At 40.1% G+C, this 18,698-nt stretch overlaps 1 protein-coding gene across 1 annotated transcript; it reads left to right on the top strand.

Annotated features, from left to right (window-relative positions):
• The first annotated feature begins 404 nt into the window (after positions 1 to 404).
• Positions 405 to 3,083, top strand: BTG1 (BTG anti-proliferation factor 1). The gene is made up of 2 exons (XM_085222811.1): positions 405 to 784; positions 1,801 to 3,083. The coding sequence occupies exons 1-2, from the start codon at positions 637 to 639 to the stop codon at positions 2,157 to 2,159; spliced, it is 507 nt and encodes a 168-aa protein (XP_085078937.1). The 5' UTR covers positions 405 to 636; the 3' UTR covers positions 2,160 to 3,083.
• Positions 3,084 to 18,698: the final 15,615 nt, after the last annotated feature.

The raw sequence follows: 18,698 nt of genomic DNA, 5'->3' as shown, positions 1-18,698 counted from the left end.
GCACGCGCAGCGAGCGCCCCGTCGCCACTGCCGCCGCCTGCGCGCTCACACCTCCCCGTTCCCTGCGTTGGGCCGGGCCGCCCCGCGCTGACGTGTCGCTGCTCTCCCCAGATACAGCGCGGGGCCGAGCCCAGCGCCGCGCGTTTGCGCTGCCGCTGTCTGCACGGCGCCCGGGGGCGGAAGAAGGCCCCCCGCGCAGCGCGCACCCCGCGTCCCGTCGCGCGCGCCCCCGCTCTATTTGTTTACAACCGATTACGTCACCCCCCCGTCTCCAGGCACCGCCTTCCATCCGCCGTCACAATGGTGCGATCGTCCGATTGGCTGCGCCGCGCCCCCGGCGCTGCGACGTAGCTTCCGGCCGGCCTAGCTATAAGAGGCGGCGGGAGGCGCTGGGCTCCCTTCGCCCTTCTCAGCAGGAGATGCGTGGAGTGTTGCCGCGGCCGCCGCTGTTGCTGCCGCCGCCCCCCTGCCGCAGGAGGAGGAGGCGGAGGCTGCCGCCCCCGGGATGTGATCTGGGTACCGCCACTCACTCCTCACCCAGTTAAAGCCGCGCACGCTCCTCTCCCTTCGCCCGCCGCCCCGTCCGGGTGCCCGCCGGCCGCCCCGGAGAGCTGGCTGCCGGCCGCCGCCGCCTCCATGCATCCCGCCCTGTACACCCGGGCCAGCATGATACGCGAGATCGCCGCGGCCGTGGCCTTCATCTCCAAGTTCCTGCGCACCAAGGGGCTGATGAACGAACGGCAGCTGCAAACCTTCAGCCAAAGCCTGCAGGAGCTGCTGGCAGGTGAGGGCGGCGGGAGCCGAGCCTCCCGCGGGGCCGGAAAACCGAGCCCGACCCCGCCGCGCCCCGCCGGTGGCGGTCGAGGGGGGTGGGGTGGGGGCGGCGGGGTCCGCTGGCGCCGCTCGGCACTGCCGCGCCGCTCCCCGGTGGAGGGGGCTGTAAACAAAGCGCTCCCCGCGCCGTGCGCGCACCCCCCGCGCACATCCCGCAGACAAAGCGCTCGCAACAACCCGCGCTTCCAGCTCCAGCCGTCCCGTGTCCGGCAGGAAAAACGCTCCTAAACGGCTCTTTTGTCGAGTAAAACAGTGTGGTTCAGTTCCTCTTCTGGAAATGTCTTATAGTCACTCCAAAACTCCGGTTGGGAGTAAATACCGATAGTTTTTTCGGTGCCCCGTAGGGTTTGTAACACCCAACTCGTGTCCCGGGCTGCCTGGCGGCGGCTGGTACCTCATGCCACAAGTGGTTTTGGGGTGCTGGGTGGGATAGAACTGCAAAGGTAAGTTAAGCCATAGATCTCACATGGGAAAGTAGACTGGAAAGATAGTTGGAATGAAGAACTTCAGCTCATAAATGTCGCCCAGTTGTTTTCCTGATCATTTTTAGGTGCTCTTAGAATTTGAAGAATTTAGCATGGACAAAATAGCAAAATTAGGCTGAAAAGATTCTTCTCGGTTTGGGTTCTTCTCAGTTTGTGGTCCTTTTGAAAGTGCTTTGTAAGCACTTTGTTATAGTCGTTTTTATGAATACCAGGAAGTTGTTTCGCTCCTCTCGGATGGCAGACATTGTTCTCTGTATGGTAGCACGAAACAATAACCGTACATGAGTACTCCCGATGGGATGCTGCACTTCTGTAAATCATCACAGAGAGAGACCACAATGATATTTTAGGATCAGCTGACTTGAAATAAGCATCTCAACACCTACAGTTGCGAAACTTTGTAAGAGAACAGTAATCAGTGTGTGTTTTTTTGAATGCAGAATTAAAGAGGATAATCTTTTTTTTTTTTATTATTTTTTAGAACATTATAAACACCACTGGTTCCCAGAAAAGCCATGCAAGGGATCAGGTTACCGATGTATCCGGATCAACCATAAAATGGATCCTCTCATTGGACAGGCAGCACAGCGGATTGGATTGAGCAGTCAGGAACTGTTCCAGCTTCTTCCGAGTGAACTCACTCTATGGGTTGACCCGTATGAAGTGTCCTATCGTATTGGAGAGGATGGCTCAATCTGTGTGCTCTATGAAGCTGCACCAGCAGGAGGTAGCCAAAATAACGCCACCATGGTAGACAGCAGAATAAGCTGTAAGGAGGAACTTCTCTTGGGCAGAACTAGCCCTTCCAAAAGCTACAATATGATGACTGTATCGGGTTAAGATATAGTCAGTGGATGGATCACCTTAAAATGGATGGATAAGTTTGGTTTTTACTTTGGGTGGGCACCTCTAGGGGATGGATTATGGAATTTAAACCATGTCACAGCTGTGAAGATCTGGCACACGTTAGAGTGGTATTCTTTAAAGTGACAGTGCCATAGTTTGGACAGTACCTTTCAGTGATTTAATAGCCTGTGAGTCAAAATGATTACAACTTGCTAGGGAGTGAAGATCTAGGAAGGGTCAGTTTCTCCAAGACATCTTACTTAATTTCTACACCAATTCTTTCAACTCCAATCTGTATTTATAAAGTGATTCTCTGCAGTACGTCTTGCAGAGTAAATTTGCACTATTACATTTATTAATTGTTAGCATTTTTGGCAGCTCAGTAACAAGACTTACTGTTATGAACACAATAGTACTGGAAATTTTATCTTTCAGACTTTTACCTAGCACTTACAACTGTGTATAAATGTACATAAGATAAACTAGTAAGAATGACCTGGGGAAATGGTCAGATCTTTATATTGGCCTCAGAAGTAGCAAGTGATCAGAGTTTGCCATGGCAACAGGCTTTAAAAAAGACCATATAAAGACACTGTCTGAACTGTGGTGTTAGCACCAGCCAGCTATCTGTACATTTGCTAGCTTGTAGTTTTCTAAGACTGAGTAAACTTCTTATTTTTAGAAAGTGGAGGTCTGGTTTGTAATTTCCTTGTTCTTAATTGGGTAAAAGTCTTTTCCACAAACCACCATCTATTTTGTGAACTTTGTTAGTCATCTTTTATTTGGTAAATTATGAACTGGTGTAAATTTGTACAGTTCATGTATATTGATTGTGGCAAAGTTGTACAGATTTCTATATTTTGGATGAGAAATTTTTCTTCTCTCTATAATAAATTGTTTCCTATCTTGGCATTTTAATTAATCTCTTGTCGTGATTACACAGGACCAGTTAAACTATTTTTGTCTCATAGTAGATGTAAAATAGGTACTACAAAGGATTAAGAGTATCATTGGCACCATGACATTAGGGAACACTCGATGCAGGCATGGATTGATGAAGACCTCGCTGTATATAAATGCTTGGGAAGTTTAAGGGAACACAATGATTTACATGTCATTTTAAAACTTTTAAAATGAGTCCATGTGGAAGTAACTCCAGGGCCAATAATTCCAGGATATGAGGAAAAGGTACAGAAATAACATCCACCAAAGATGACTTGACTAAATCCAGAGGATTAAAGTTTACTTGGCTTCCTGATGAAGGATATAGCAAAACTAAATTTCCATTTTGACCTACTTGCTCACAAGTTTTCAGTTGCTCCTTGATGGATTCCCTGCTCATTAAGAGTTTTTGGGACAAATGTCCCTTAGCTTTACGAGCAGGTTAACCACTCTACAGAAAAGGTTGCTCGCCTTTTGCTTTCTTCAGATGCAAGACTTTCACTTTAGAAATCATTAAGATGGGATTCAACAAAAGGTATGTAGATCTTTTTTTCCCAAACTTAAAAGATTGGTTGAGGCGAAGTGAGAAGCCCATATTTAAATGGGTTTTCAAAGTTAATGAATGATGTGGAGACGTGATTCACTTAAGCACTACACTAATGTCATTTGTATACTTAGTTACACTTGAGAGAAATTCCTTACCACTTTATTTACACTTGTTAAAGTGCTGGAGTGAAGCTTGAGAAGAACTTTCTGTTCCTTATCTCCTGTGTACTTTGTTCTGTGCGTGTTTAATAAAAGGCCTACCCAAGTTGGTCACTTATGTTATGAGAGCAAGTGCTTTTGCACTGAAGGAAAAGAAAACAATCATTACTTGCCACCTTGCTTTCTTATGGGCAGGACTGAACTTCAGAGTTGCAGTGTATTGCAGCAGGTCCTGCAGGAGTATGAGGCTTTACAATACAGTGATAGTAATGTTTTGCATCCAGTTCAAGTGATTGTGTAAGCAAAACCTAAGACTAAACTGTCTAGTTTCTCCTAATTTCTTTCCCACAGTTTTTTTGAAAGTTCAGCTTTACAAATACATATGTAGGTCATAGTAAAAAAAAAAAAGTGTGTCAACTGTCAGCACTTTGAAGGATTGCTATTATATTTCCAATACTGCTGTGTAGCAGAATGGTTTATTAGTATAGATGAGTGCAAGCTTAATGGCTACTGAAGCCATGAACTGTAAAAACCTTACTCGTCTGGATCTGGTAGTAGTAGATCCATTGTCAAAGCTTAGGAACGAGCTTGCTTTGGAGTACAGACATTACTCTTAAGTATACTTGAAATATAGTTTCACATCTTTACACCTTAAAAATTACACTTATCTTATAAGATACTTCCAAATTGTGAAATATTTAAGGGATTTATTCCAATAATAGAACTTCTCAAGCGATGCTTCTGTCGCATGACATGGCCATAGGCAGCATATGCTGTGCCTGCATTGAAAGAAAAAAATAGAGCTTAGCTTCCTGTAAAGCAACATTCAACTTCTATGAAATGTGCTGCTGACTATACTGGGCTTGGTATGTCATGATGCTCTGTAGTCTTCTTTGCTGTGCAGTAAAAACAGCAGAAAGATTGGCTATCTAATTGATCTTTGACACGAGCTGTGTAAATTATGAAAGCATCAGCTGTTGGTACTATCATATTGATAAGTTAAGCATAGTCTTGCAAGCCAGCAAGTGTTCCATCTGTGAGGCTGGTGTGTGACGCTGATCTAAGAATGAGCGTGCTCCCTTAGATGGTTAACATTTTAGTCCTTTTATGGTGGGGTGCTTTCATTCATGGCATGATTTTTTAACTGCAGCTGTAACTAGTAATTGGCACAACCTGTGTCCTCAGTTATTGGGATTTCTTCCAGCTGGAATTTAAATACACCCCAATGTGCACACAATGTGCCCTTGTCTAATTTTAAAAATACTTAACATACTGAGGCAGCAGGGCATAGGAAGGACTCTGAGAGAAATGGAGTAACTGCCAATGCTGTTGCCAATCCTGTGTTTTGATTCAAGTAGAACAAACAGTGCAGTAAGCCGAATGTTTGTCACTTGTGAATTTTATTTAAGGTGCTGTTATGAAACCATCATGACTCTCATTCTAATGAAAATATTAGAGATGAGAAAAGCATGTTTGAGACTTGCTTGCCAAATGCACGTTAAATAATCTGGACTTTCTTTGTGAGGTACTGAATAATCCTGTTGTTCTGTCAGTGTTCAGCTGTGTGCAACTTAATATTAGAGCTCATATCCTAGACTTATGCAGCATCTGCTGAAACTTGCTGACCTTTCAGTGAATGTCTTTTTTTAAGTATACAATTGCTTCCATGTTTATGCCAGGTGAGCAAATCTTTCTTTTTCTCAGAGGATGCTCCCCCACTGTGTTATGTGGTGTCAGATCTTGAGCGTATTTTTGTATTTCATGCTCATTAATGATGCTCCTAGAGCAAGTTGTATTACATGTGTTCTTCAGGAATCTTCTGGGTTTTTTTGTTTCTTTTCTCCTTGCAGTTGTTTTTTTTTCTTTTGTTTTTTTTTTCTTTCTTATTCCACAGATGTTCATCTGGTTTAAGCAGTTATTCAGATAATCATTTTTTTCTCCTGTAGGCTTTAGGATCATTCTTAGATCTGAATAGAAGTGTGAAGGCTTTCATTAAATTTCTAATAATACTGATTTTAATGTTCTACTTTTCTACCAAATCTACAAGGATTTTCTGGCAGATCTGGTATGATGGGCCTCATAGTGCCACAGGATTTTCTGATGGTTGGTTAGTTGTATCAGGCTACATGGGATCTTGGGAATAAACTACATGGGCACTGTTCTGTTGGGAAGGTACTGTCTTTGGGATCTACTTCTGTTGATTTTGTATGAACTTGAATAGTTTACAAGATACAAAACAAAAGAAATCTAGTCGTCACTAAAGACGACTTCTGGGATCAGAAGATGGTGCTGTCTCGCGTCATAGTTAATAATGACCATTCTGTATATTCTTGGCTGCGTCAACCTTAAACAGGTTAAAAGAATGGCTTGAGAGATGATTTTATAGTAGGGGGAACTCCTGCATTAGGACCTTACAAAACAGTTTACTGATGTGCAAACCATAAAGAATCCAGCTAATGTTCCCAGGGTGGTTAGTTTGTCCTGATGCTTGTAAACATTTCTGTCACCAAATTAAGCAGATGTCACTGAACGTGAACACCAAATCCACATAAGATGTCCTTCTAATTAACCTTGCTTGCTTACGCTCTGAGAATATCTTCTCTTGTTATTGCACGGTTAGCAGTGAATAAAATGAAGAACATAGCTTCTTTTCTTTATTGAGTATCTATGTAAAGCTTATTTCTGAATTCCCATAAATCAAGTAGCACTCTGCATTTTCCAAAGTTTCCTCTATTTGACGTCATAATTTTTAGCAAAAATAAGTTTATATTGGCAGAAGTTGCCACTTGACTGAAGAACATTAAAACTGTTTTTAGTTTAAAGAGTGAAACGTGTATAGAGTGGAGATAAATAGCTCTCCTAAAAAGGAATGTATATTTACACATTCTTGGTGTAATAGCAGAGGTTATTTTTACACGTTTCAGATTTACATTCCAATGTGGCATGAAGTGAATACTGTGAAGCAGGATGTTAATTCAGTGGCTTTCAAAGGTTGGTAGAGCAAGCTGGGCTTTGACAGTAAATGCTGTATTAATGGTTAGAAGTGACAATTTCATCAACAAAGGAATTGCAGGGTATAATTAACATCAGTTGCTTTGACACTATGCTTTAATGTATGGTTTCAACCTTTCTTTCAGTAGCTGTTGGAGAATGCACTGTGACAAATTATTGCTGATACAAAGTAGGTCAACAGTAAAATGGCTGACTTACCATAAATGATCGCATCTGAGTTATTGCGACTTTGTGTCCAGTGGAGCTGCTGGAGTTTTCTGTGCCCTTGCATTTCTGAAACATGCAGCCTTTCCCATCTCCTAACCATTTAGCATTTCTGTCTATACAAGAAGAACGTTTTGTCCCAGCTGCTGGGGAGAGATCCACACGACTGGTAGGACTTATGTGTGACAAGAAATACTTGTCATATTGTAGTTCTGTAAATACATAGCTAGCACTGAGAAATAACTCAACTAATGAAAATAAGTGAAATATTACATCTCTGAGTTTTGAGGTGTTCTTCACTGAAAGTCTCCCAGGGCAGTGCACAAGAAAGGGAAATAGGACTAAGATGATATTCAATTAATTTATGCACAGGGAAGTGTTTTCACTCTCTGATTCTCATGATTCTCAGTATTTCATCATGGCTTGCAATGAATTTTTAAAAGTTTTTGATAGAGGTGTAGCTTTATTTGATGCTTTTATCTCTTGGATGTCAGGAAATGGCCTCTAGCTTTGCTATTTCTCTGGGGCATTGTAAAATCTGGTACAATTGTATTATGTGATGATTATATAACTGAATAAAATGATAAACAACTATTTAATCTGTCAGGATTTTGAGGACACAGGGGAAGAGAACTTGAGCATTCTTGGAGCAACCTTGAATATGTGCAAGGAGTTGCAGTATCTGAAACTCCATACAACAGGGACACAGCTGGGGATGCTGCCTGCCTTTCACTGCTGTGTTCCCAGGCTCAGCCCTCAGCCAGCTGGTTCCAGTGTAGAGCCAGGGCTTAGGTACATACAGCTTTGAACTCCAAGATCAGCATAAAGACAGATTTCTAGTCCTGATAGTATCATCTGCTGACACTGGTTTGCAAATGAGATATTTCAACAGCGTGCCCTTGCTGTTCTGCTGTTCTACAAAATTTCATTATTATTGCTTTTTATAACCTAAAAACAAGTAATTATGGGTGTATGCCCTGGTACTCTACTGGCTAACAAACAGGTTCATTAACAGACATCTTGTACTTTGAAAGAATATTGAAAGACAACCTTCACCCATGCATTCTTTCTTTCCAGTGTGAACTTGAAACCCATTTTTGTATGCATACATAAATTTGCATGCACAAATAAATTTCTTTTATAAAGACATATACATGTAATTATTAAAATCTTTTTCAGTGGGTCACCATAACTCCTTCCTTCTAGTGATTTAGATCAGAACTGCAGATGTTCTGAAGATTGTAAATGCACACACATGGGGAAAAATGATTCCTCTTCTGGTGCCTTAATACATTCACATTCTGTTTTGCTGTTTCAATTTTACAAATGTGAATTTGCAGCTCAGCTTTGTTTGTTAGCTGAGCAGATTTTCAGAATATTCTGTGCTGCTTAAAAACAAATTGTAGTTGTCTGAAGGAATATTTGCCTTATTTTAATCAATTTAATATGACTGAAAATAAATTCAATGCAACTAAGATACTTTTAGAATCTTAGATTTGTTCCTACTAAAGCTTTGTCACATAGGAGATTTCCCAGTAAACAGTTACCTGAACCATCAGAAAAAGCTTCATTTCAGTGGAGCAGCACCTTTCCCTGCATGAGTGCACCACAGCAGTTGGTTCTATCTGATATCGTTTGTGTTCAGAGGTGTGTGAATTAGAAATTGTTTTCCAGGTGTGAAGGGCTCTATATTGTAAGTGCAAAATAAGATCAAGCTATCCATGTTTGGTACACTTAATGATATAAATTTATACTAGTGGCATTATGTCAACCTTCGCAATTACTTCACTAAATTTAACTTGTAATCCCTTCTTTAACCCTTGCCTGCTTGCTTCCTTTGTCATTTACACCCTATATTCTAACTCCCTGGCTTGCAGTCAGTGTAACATCATCTGCATTATAAGCATTCAGATCAGTAGGGAAAAAATAAAGCAGAGGAAATGGCAATATCAGTCTGAATCAGGATGACATTAAAGCAAATAATACATTTAGTGCCATGTTTGTAAAGGATCTGATTCTGTGTGACTAAGATACCAGACTATGCATTTTGATGTTATTTATCACACTTTATGTGTTTAACCAAGATGAGGCTTTTGTAATATGACTGAGGAAAAGCATGTTGCAAAGACGTAAGTCCTTTTCAGAGGGGCACCTGAGCAAATATATCTGCTTGATTGCTCATGCAAATGTTCCTGTGAATATCTTCAGAGCCTGATTGCAGAAATGACAAGTCCTGCATCTCAAACAGCAGAACGCTGGCTGAGTCCTGCAAGTGGTAGTTTCCACAGTTATGCAAAAGGAAAAATACGTGCGCGTCATTCATGTTTGAAATCACTAGAAGAGTTTATTGAAGTTGAAGAAGTTAATTCCAAGCCAAGCTGACAAGTGTACAAAATGTCTCCTGAATTATCAGACTGATGTAACTCCATGACTAATTCTGCAATTCTTATATGTTGATTTCCTTTTCTTGCCCTTTCTTGGTGCGTAATCCTATCTTCAGAAACATCCCTCTGTAATCAGTTTATAATCAGTAGAAGGAAGATTGGATTTTGAATTGGATTTGCACTTCTAGATTCTAAGGCCGCAGTCTTTGTACTTTCCTAATTTCACCATTATGAGTACCATGAAACCTCTTAACTTATTCATGTGAATACGTCATCTGCCCTTCAGTGTTTTATGGGATCAAGTATGTGTCAAAAGCCTTCTCAATGAGGCAGAAATGTGGTTTTTATTATTTCCATAGGCATTGGAAGGCACATTAAAATCTTTATTATTGACTGAAAAGAATTTTTCCTCTTATTGCAGTAGAATAGAGATAGTGAATAGACTGAAAAGTGAATGCTGCACACATACTGCATCATGATGTCATTCTCAACATGATTGCCTCGGTGTTTGCCTGTTCCAGTGTACGTGAGTCACACTCCAGTATGCGATTTGCTTAAAAGCAATAAATGTTAGCACTTTTATTTACAATCTGAAGATTTAGAACTCAAAGCTTCAATGCTTTTTATGCAGTTATGAGGACTAGAGGGTGTCTTCGCCTTTTTCTTTTAAATGAAACGTGAAAGCCTTGATTGACTATTAGTAGGTCTGGCCTAGCTGCAGTGGGTTAAAATGTAACTATGCAAACCCAGACTTTCCCCTGCTTAGACAGAAATTGCCCTTCTGGTAGATGGGGTGGCAGAAAGTGTGTCTGGTACATTTCTTGGCCGTTCTGACCCTTGCTCAAAATGAGCTGAAGTTGTTAGGGTTGCTAGATTTGTGCTATGGCAGACCCCAGATATGGTGGGATCCAAGTGCTGCTCTCATACCTGCTGAGGAGATAGCAGCCTCTGGCCAAGGGCTGCATTAATGGAGGCACTGTGAGCTTAACAGCCGTCTGTGTGAGCCCTGCAAGCTGTTGTTTTCACCTGACATCAAGAGCTGAGGTGTATGGCAAAGCACACTTGTGCTGAGTTGTCAGGATGAAGTTCTGTGTGAGCTGTGGAGAGGGAAGGGAGTGGAGAGAGCAAAAGACCAGACAAATAATCTATATGGTGAGTCAGTGGAAGAGAACTGAATGTAATTTCAACCTAATCGTGACTCACAGTCCTATTGTTTATAGTTGTTGAGAGGGTGTCTGATCATATAGACTGCAATATATACATTTATGTTCTGTCCTTTGGGACAAACAAGGGAATTTATAGGAAAGGAAAGAACAACAACAGAAACCAAGCTTTTAATTTTAGCTTACCTCTTTTTTTGTGTATATATGAACCTTTCCATTTATTCTAAACCACATTGCCCCGGGCTTCTGTGCTAGCAAGGCTGGCAAATTTTGCTTTTGAACTGCGTGTGCTTGCTAGGAATCATGCAGGCATTATGGAACTGCTCTTCAGATACCTACAAGAATGTGAGACACCATCCTACAGTGTTTATATTACATTCTTGTTAGCCAGTGCAGCAGCGGTGCTTTGGGAACCTGACTTTGTACATGCACAATTCAGTGGATAATGCTATCCTTCATTTTCACGGTCCTTGAGTTTGGTATGTGTTTGACTGCATCTACTGTTACTATATATTGTTCAACTCCAAGATAAAGCACCGTGCTGATTTGCTGGAATTAGGTTCCCAAGTGATTATTTTCTTTGCAGCCTGCTTTTCAGATGTAGCTATGGGCAGTGTGGATGCAGCTTGGGCTGCAGATAACATACGGTCAGGGGACATAGCTGCTGTGATACGGAAGGCAGTTATTCTATTGGGGGCAAGGGGAAGTAATATAAACTGCAAGAAGGGCTTTTTGGCTAATTATTTCTAAAGAAAAAAACCCTTCTAGTGGAGATGTAATTGTGGTCAATTGGCTGTCCCAGTGGTGGATCTGCACACTGCTTTACATTCTCAAGAACGTTCAGGTTGCTTACAACATTTAACAGTACTGTTACATACACACTATGTGTCCACAAAGGTTTGTCCATACAAATGTACAAGAAGCTAAATCATTACTATAAAAGAGGAGATTGGCTTACAATGTTTAAAAGACATCTGCAAATACTCTGTATTGGTTTAAACAATGATTATTGCATAAGATTTATGAAAAAAATGGTGGATACATCCAAAGGCAGGAAAGCACTCACTGTCCACCTGGGGACAATTCTCCTATTTCAACTTTTTATGTGAAGTTCTGCCTTTTGGAAAAAAATGACCATGAGAGGAGGGAATTGGAGGAGCTGGACTTATGGAAGTCTGAAATCAAGGCATCTTGAATCTCACCTACAAGTTTTAATATCCTTAATCTATGAGCATATCTTCTTTTATGAACTAAATGTGGCATAGCTGTCATCAGTTTGAATTGAAATTAATTTGATTCATTTTTATTTAGAATCAGAGACTGATCTGTAGGTGGGGAAAACAATTTCAGAGAGGCATGTCCCTTCTTCCCTAAGTCCAGAATGCCTCTTCATGGCCTTTTGTCCTCTCTCCCTTTACCAACTCCAAATGTCCAGTTGTTTCCATGCCTGTGTTTGAGGCCTCCTTCCTAGGCTCAACTTCTGTTCAATGAAGAGATACAGGCCTATTATGGGAAAAGTCATGACTGATTGCAATAGGGTTCTAGAAGGGATGCATTCTAGGATCAACACTGTTTTCTCTCCTTCATTTGAAAAAGGTGAGAGAACTTGCTCAGATATCACTGATTCAGCCTGGTCAGATGAGTCACATCACGCCCACCAGAGTGAAGCCCTTCAGGTGATTGTTAAATGCAATCCATCTTGAAGTGAATTGGCTAGACACCTGCAACTATTTTAATGCTAATGCCCCAAATGAAGAATAGCTAGCTGTCATGTTCATTTTGCAGACCAGTGGAATACCAGTACCTTAGAGGAAATCATCAGCAATATGTTTCCTGAATTTCAGGAACAAGTACACAAACAGTGGGAATGGTGGAAATTTATTTCTGAGAAGTTGCAGAATTTGGCTTGTCCCATGGCCAATGGGAAATGCACTGCGTGTTGATTGTTATATATTATTTTCTTGATGGAAGAGATAAATAAATGTTTTTTTTTAGTTCTCATACTTCATTCAGTTTTCAGAAGTCAGTTCCTAAGCACAAGGGCCAGATTCTGCTGTTTGGCATGAAAGTGGCTCATAAAACTGGACCTCTTAAGCTCATCTTCCTGGAGAAAAGCATGGTCTAACAGGACAATGCTTTGAATACGTCTTTTTTTTTTTTTTTTTTTTTTTTTTTGAAGGTGTGTTGTGTAACTACCACAAAAAGCAGGAGGACTGGTCATGTTGAATTGTCATCTTGTGAAATAGGGCTGTCTCATGTCACAGAAGATGCTTATTCATGGCAGAGAATTGACAGACCCCATGGCCAGGGTCATTGACAGAGCACAAAGCAATAGATAGGCTCTAAGACATGTCCCTTTTTTTAGGTGGTGCCCCGAACTCCATCTTATCTTTCTTATAATGTGCTGTAAGTAAGGTTGCCTCCTACTACTGGTTATCTGACACTAGAACTTCTGTGATCAGTGATGGTGGGAAGGATCAAGCAAGGGACTCATCTTCACAGTGGCATACAAGCCTAGTGGCTTTAATCATTTCTCAGCAGTTTTTCACTTGTGTTTCCTTTAAATGGTAGGAGTTCTGCTTGTTTTTGTCTTGTGCTCTGTATTTTCTCGCTCAGTGAAATGTAAACGTCATCTTTCCTTGGATATTTTGACTGCACAAAACCTTGCAAAACTATGCTTTTTTCATTATGATCCATTAATATGGTCATGGTGTGAATTTATCCCACTTGTAAATTTAATACACTTAGAAATAAATAATTGTGGGTTGTTTTGTTTTACTGTGCTTTATTTTTTTCAAAGTCAGCTGCCACTCAATCTTGACTTGCTGTCTATACTTGTGAATGCTAATGGCACATTTGAGTCAAAGCCAGTAAAAACTTTCCTGGTTGATTACTGCCTTTTAGATTACGTGGAATAGATTATCATTATCTTGGACTAGAGGGAAAGATGCTGTTGATTGTTGCAAATGAGTTTCCTCTGTGCTTGTGGTACTATAGGAGTGAGTTGTGGCCTTAAATGTTTAAATCAGGTCTTCTCTCAACAAAGAACATTCCCAAGCACAACTTGATTTCATACAGAACAGGATTTGTCCCTTGGTGCTCTAACATACAGAACTGCCATTTGTTTGGATATTTTTCCAGTCATAATAGCTTTGTTAAGAACTGTATAATGTATCACAGAACACAATAAATGGAATAGAACTGGCTGTTCTTAAAAAGACTGTCAATGGAGACTCATCACTGAATGGAAATGTTTCTAGTGAAGTTCTGCAGGGACCAGTACTGTAAAAATGCTATTAAGAATTCTCATTAGTGTTTTGGAAACACATGAAAAATTTCTGCTCTTAAAATGCCCATATACCACTGTTTGGAGGAACATAAAACAAGAACAATAAAGTGCTGATCCTGAATGATCTGCATTGCTCAATAAACAGTCCATTTATGATATATTTGATCTTGTTGAAACATATTCAAGTCACTTATTTAGAAGTAAGAAATATCTGTCCTCTATTCTTCCAATGGGAAACTATGTCCTGGAAATTAGTAGATGGAGTGAGTTTGCAGCTCAGCAGATGAGCAAAAGTGTTAGCCAACAGAACGATGTTATAGCAGAAAGAGCCAGTGAGATCCTTAGGTGCATAAAATTTGGGCAAGGAGAGGTGCAATTTTACTTTGAAATAAGGCATGACTGTTGCCAGGAAGCTGCTTATCATATCAGTAGCACTGTCACAGTAAGGATTTCAGAAACTGGGGAGAGGACAGAGCAATGCCACCAGAAGGTTTCAGGATTCAAATAGTTCCCAGTGCTTAGACTTCAGCTTTCAATTCCAGGTAGCATATCAAAAAGCCAGGACTGATGTCACCTTGCAGTCTGCAAGACGCTTCTTGGCATGAAGTACTGGGTGACCAAGAATGCTGCAGCTCTACAGAGAGATAATGAAAAGCAAAGTCTTGGAAATGCCTGGATCTAGGCATTTTTTTGGATTGGAAATAGAACATATTTATTCTACAAAGAGGGCTTAATCCTTCCAGCAGCCTACCAAACTAACCAAGGGCTCCATTTTCTGATGTTTGCAAATCAAGACCATTTGACTTTCTGGAAAATATATTAAAGTTAAATGTAAGTTAGTAGGTTTCATATTAGGAAAACTGGATGAAATGTGCAAGCTTGTGGTATGTGAGTGTTTAAAAAATAGAACAGCTAATAAAGTACTAGATTATTGGACCTTTTTTTTTTTTTGTCTTTAAATTCTGAGTTTGCAAATATGTAAACTTCTATATTTGGAGCATTTTCTCATTTTTGTCTGCATTCCCTAAGCAGTAATTGGTTGTATCAAGCTGGCTTGGCAGTCATTCTTTATATATGGGTCTGTTGTCCATTAAAGATATATAGATTTAGTTTTGGCACCTAATTCCAAAGCTGTGCCTGTTGCAGCTGTCCTGATAAACAATATCTTAAAAAAGTTATGAGTATTTAGTGATTGTGCTTTTCTTAAGGAGGAAGAATTCTCCTTCCATTAACATCAATGATGCATACACACTTAGAGGCACTTTTTATCTTTTCAAGGACTGTTGTTTTCAACTTTGATTCTCTAACGAATTGCAGGATTGTTTTCTACCTATAAACTGTGCTTTCTTAAAATACTTCATGTTACTTCACTATTCTGAATTGAGTCAAGGCTAAATTAGTATGGGAGTGTCTTGCTAGACATAAAGTAACGTGCAGATATTGATTGCATAAAGTACTATGAAAATAAGTCTTTTATATATTCACATGAGCTGATATAGGAAGCCTGGAGGAAAAGGAAGAGGCATCCAAGGATTCTGAACGGCAAAGGTGATTTTCTACTTAGTTGATGCTTTGAAAATTGTTACCTGCAACATTTTCACACTTTGATGCCTATTTTTTATTACATTCTGTTTTCATTTTGAGCTCACAGTTTAGTGACCAGAGAAAAGGTAAATACAAGTGGGAAACAAAAATAGGCACAGAGTTTTTATAAGAAACACGGCAAAATGTCTACAAGGGATAGTTGTTTCAATTAATGTTTCAGTAATGACTAGGATCCCAAATACATCTTGCAAGCGTAAAGCATCAGTTGCCATTTCATGCTTGCAGATTAGTTGCCTTCATGAGATTCTTTGTGGATTCGGCCATCTCTATGTTTAATATAATGTTTCAAAATGGACCATAGTGTTCAAAAACAGATGCTTGATTGATTTTTACCTCTTATTTCAGCAAATACATTGGTGACTGGAAATGAAAGCTGAGATTAAACCTTAGCTTCCTTTCCTGTCTATGCCTGTATATGCCTGTATATGACTTGATATCAGATGGTCATCTTTCTTTACCAGTGTTGGTGCACATTAGTGTCTTGCAGCTGCATCAAGCCATTTAAAAATGAGTTTAAATTGCAGTGCTGACAGAGCCTGACATCCTTGTTTAGAGGCACTTCAGGGACCTGAAAACTTGTGTGTGACACCTCGATGTTGGTTTTGTCCTCTTGGAAGACAAGGTCCCATGCCTTTTTGTGGCTCTTCCCTCATAAGCAGCCCTGGGGAGCAGTGCTGCAAATGTTACAGCTGATTTGCCTCATCAAAGAGTCCAGGTTTATTAGAAAATTCTTTCTACTGACTTTAAACTAGAAGAGGGTATATTTAGATTAGGTATTAGGAAGAATTTCTTCACTGTGATGGTGTTGAGGCATTCATGGACAGGTTAGATGGGGTCCTGGGCAAAATGATGTAGTGGGAGGTGTTACTGCCTGTGGTAGGAGTGTTGGAACTAGATGATCTTTAAGGTCCCTAACTCAAACCCACTTCTCTAAGAGAAGTGTGAATGCCCAAGAGCAACCTGCTTTGCATGTCTTTATCCTGCATTAGATATACAGTAGATGGGAATTTGCGGTTGTTTTTTTTTTTTTTTTTCTCAGGGTTACATAAATGTTATGCCATTACAAATACTCTAAAGAATCATTTTTACAGAAATTATCTATTTAGAGGTCAAACCACACAATAGAAATAAATGTTCAAGTTGCCCCAAAGCAAAATCCACTAAAATTCTCAAAAGTTTCATTTCCAATTGAAAACATTCTATAATCAGAAACCTTCATGGTTTGCTTAGCAAATGTTGAAAGCAAAGTTTTCTATGTTTCTGATGCTTTTAATTTCAACCTGTCATATTTAATTCACTCAGTTTAATCCAAATCTGCAAAGTATTTGGTATCTCTGAAAGAGGTAGTTAACATTTGTGTTTCTTTCTCTTCTGCAAACAAAAAATATCTCAAACTTCTGTTGTAAATACACCTGTGTTTTTGTGATTTTCCCTGAATCTCTAAAGAAAACTACTTCATGTATTTTGTAGTTCTTATAACCTGAGGATCAATTCAATAAAGCTTTGCTGACTTTCAGACAGACTGTATTTTCGTTCCACAGAGCATAGCGTTAAGAGATAATGGGAAATTTCACTCATTAGTGAATTTGCTTCTATCTGCACTAAGAAAGCAATCATTAGGTGAATACACCAAAATGCCCTGTAAAATAGTATATAAAGATGCTGGCAGTTGTATCTAGATATATCTAGGTATGTGGTCACAAGTTAAGCCAAGGTCAAAACCTTAGTTTCAAGCTTTAACACTCTTCCATTTGCCTTGTTCAAACCCTCAGAATAAGCTTAGATGTTCTGCAAATGGTGTCATGACTCTTGTTATATGCTATCGAGGGCCAACTCTGTAAAGTGAGCTAGCACTTGTAACCACATGCGATGTAACCATTGGTTAAACTGGCGCTGGATGAAATGGCAGAAATCTGTGGTCCTGGCAGAGTTTTCCTGCTTTGTTCATGTCTGCTCCTAGTGTCAGGTGGTCAGAGCACTGCTGATCAACTGTTCCCAACTGGAAATAGGAAAAAGGAAGATAAGGCAAGGGATAGAACAGGCTCTAGGGACTGCAGACTCTCTGGGCCACAATCTAAGCTCTTACATCAGCTCACACTCAACACAAACACAGCCTCTGCCTCAGCTCTGCCTCAGCTCAGGCTACAGGAGTATCTTGTGTGTAACACCGCTGAATCTTTCTGCTACTTTAAATTCCGGAGGTTAATCTATAGATATAGCTACTTCCCACTATGCAGTTTTCTGTTGAAATTTTTACATGCTAGTGCACACAAATGAATGTTCTGAGAACTATATTGACAATAAAACACACTATATGTGGTGGTAAATAATCTCTTAACAAGGCTCTGGTTTTGTAGCAATATGTGGAAGATACGAAAAGCAAAAGTGCAGTGGGTAAAGATAGTTATGTTCCTTTAGAAGAGGGTGTATATGTGCGTGCAGCAGTCAGATAGTTATCCTACAAAACACTCTGCTAAGGGCAGTGCTGATATCTAACTGACAGATCAGCAGCAGTACTTCCTGCTAAGAGTGCACCATCCTGTATTCTGCTACCGGACAGGGGCTTTTTTTTGTTTGTTTTGTTTGCCATTTGGGGTTTTCTTTTTTGGGAAATTGATCTCTTATTCCCATGCAAATAAAGATTATCTAGCATTAGCACTTAGAAGAATATTTGAAAAGCACAATTTCGGAAATTTGGTCCTCCTGACACTGTGAGCTACACTCACACCAGATACAAATACACCAAAGCATCTAGGAATGTTGTAATCAGAAGGCAGAATGTTAAAGCTGGATCACACCTTCCATTAACTCACACCCCCATTTGGTCCTCTATGTCTGCAAGAATACTGATGGAATATGAAATATCCATTGGGAAGTACTCACACTTTGCATGAAGGTTCAAACTGTGAAGCTGTTTTGGGGATCTCCGTCTCTTTCATTTAGTTTGAATCAAAATTTTATTCTGGTCCCAGGAAATTTATTTAGACCGACACAACTGATTCCTATGACAGTTTCTATTTATAAGAATTACCATTTAATCCATTATTGACTGAACTTTCACTTAGCACTGCTTCATACAGTTATCCTGCTCTTTTCCATGGAATGGTCATTGTCAGCTGGGTTCCCAGTCTTTTGTTGAGGGAAATGTTGCGTTCTTGTAGGCATGATACTTGCACTCAGAGGTTTAGGTCTAGTTCTGGCTTCATTTTCAAACTACTGAAGGACTTAG

The sequence above is a fragment of the Meleagris gallopavo genome, chromosome 1 (genome assembly GCF_905368555.1).
Source record: "Meleagris gallopavo chromosome 1, MGAL_WU_HG_1.1, whole genome shotgun sequence".
In the NCBI taxonomy this organism is placed as follows: domain Eukaryota; kingdom Metazoa; phylum Chordata; class Aves; order Galliformes; family Phasianidae; genus Meleagris; species Meleagris gallopavo.
Note: the sequence above shows the minus strand (reverse complement) of the source record. Positions and strands in the feature narration are given on the sequence as shown.

Excerpts from the sequence above, each read along its gene's own strand:
- BTG1 (XM_085222811.1), top strand. The coding sequence starts at position 637 with ATGCATCCCGCCCTGTACACCCGGGCCAGCATGATACGCGAGATCGCC. Across the intron at positions 785-1,800 it reads CCTGCAGGAGCTGCTGGCAG|AACATTATAAACACCACTGG; the intron begins GTGAGGGCGGCG and ends ATTATTTTTTAG.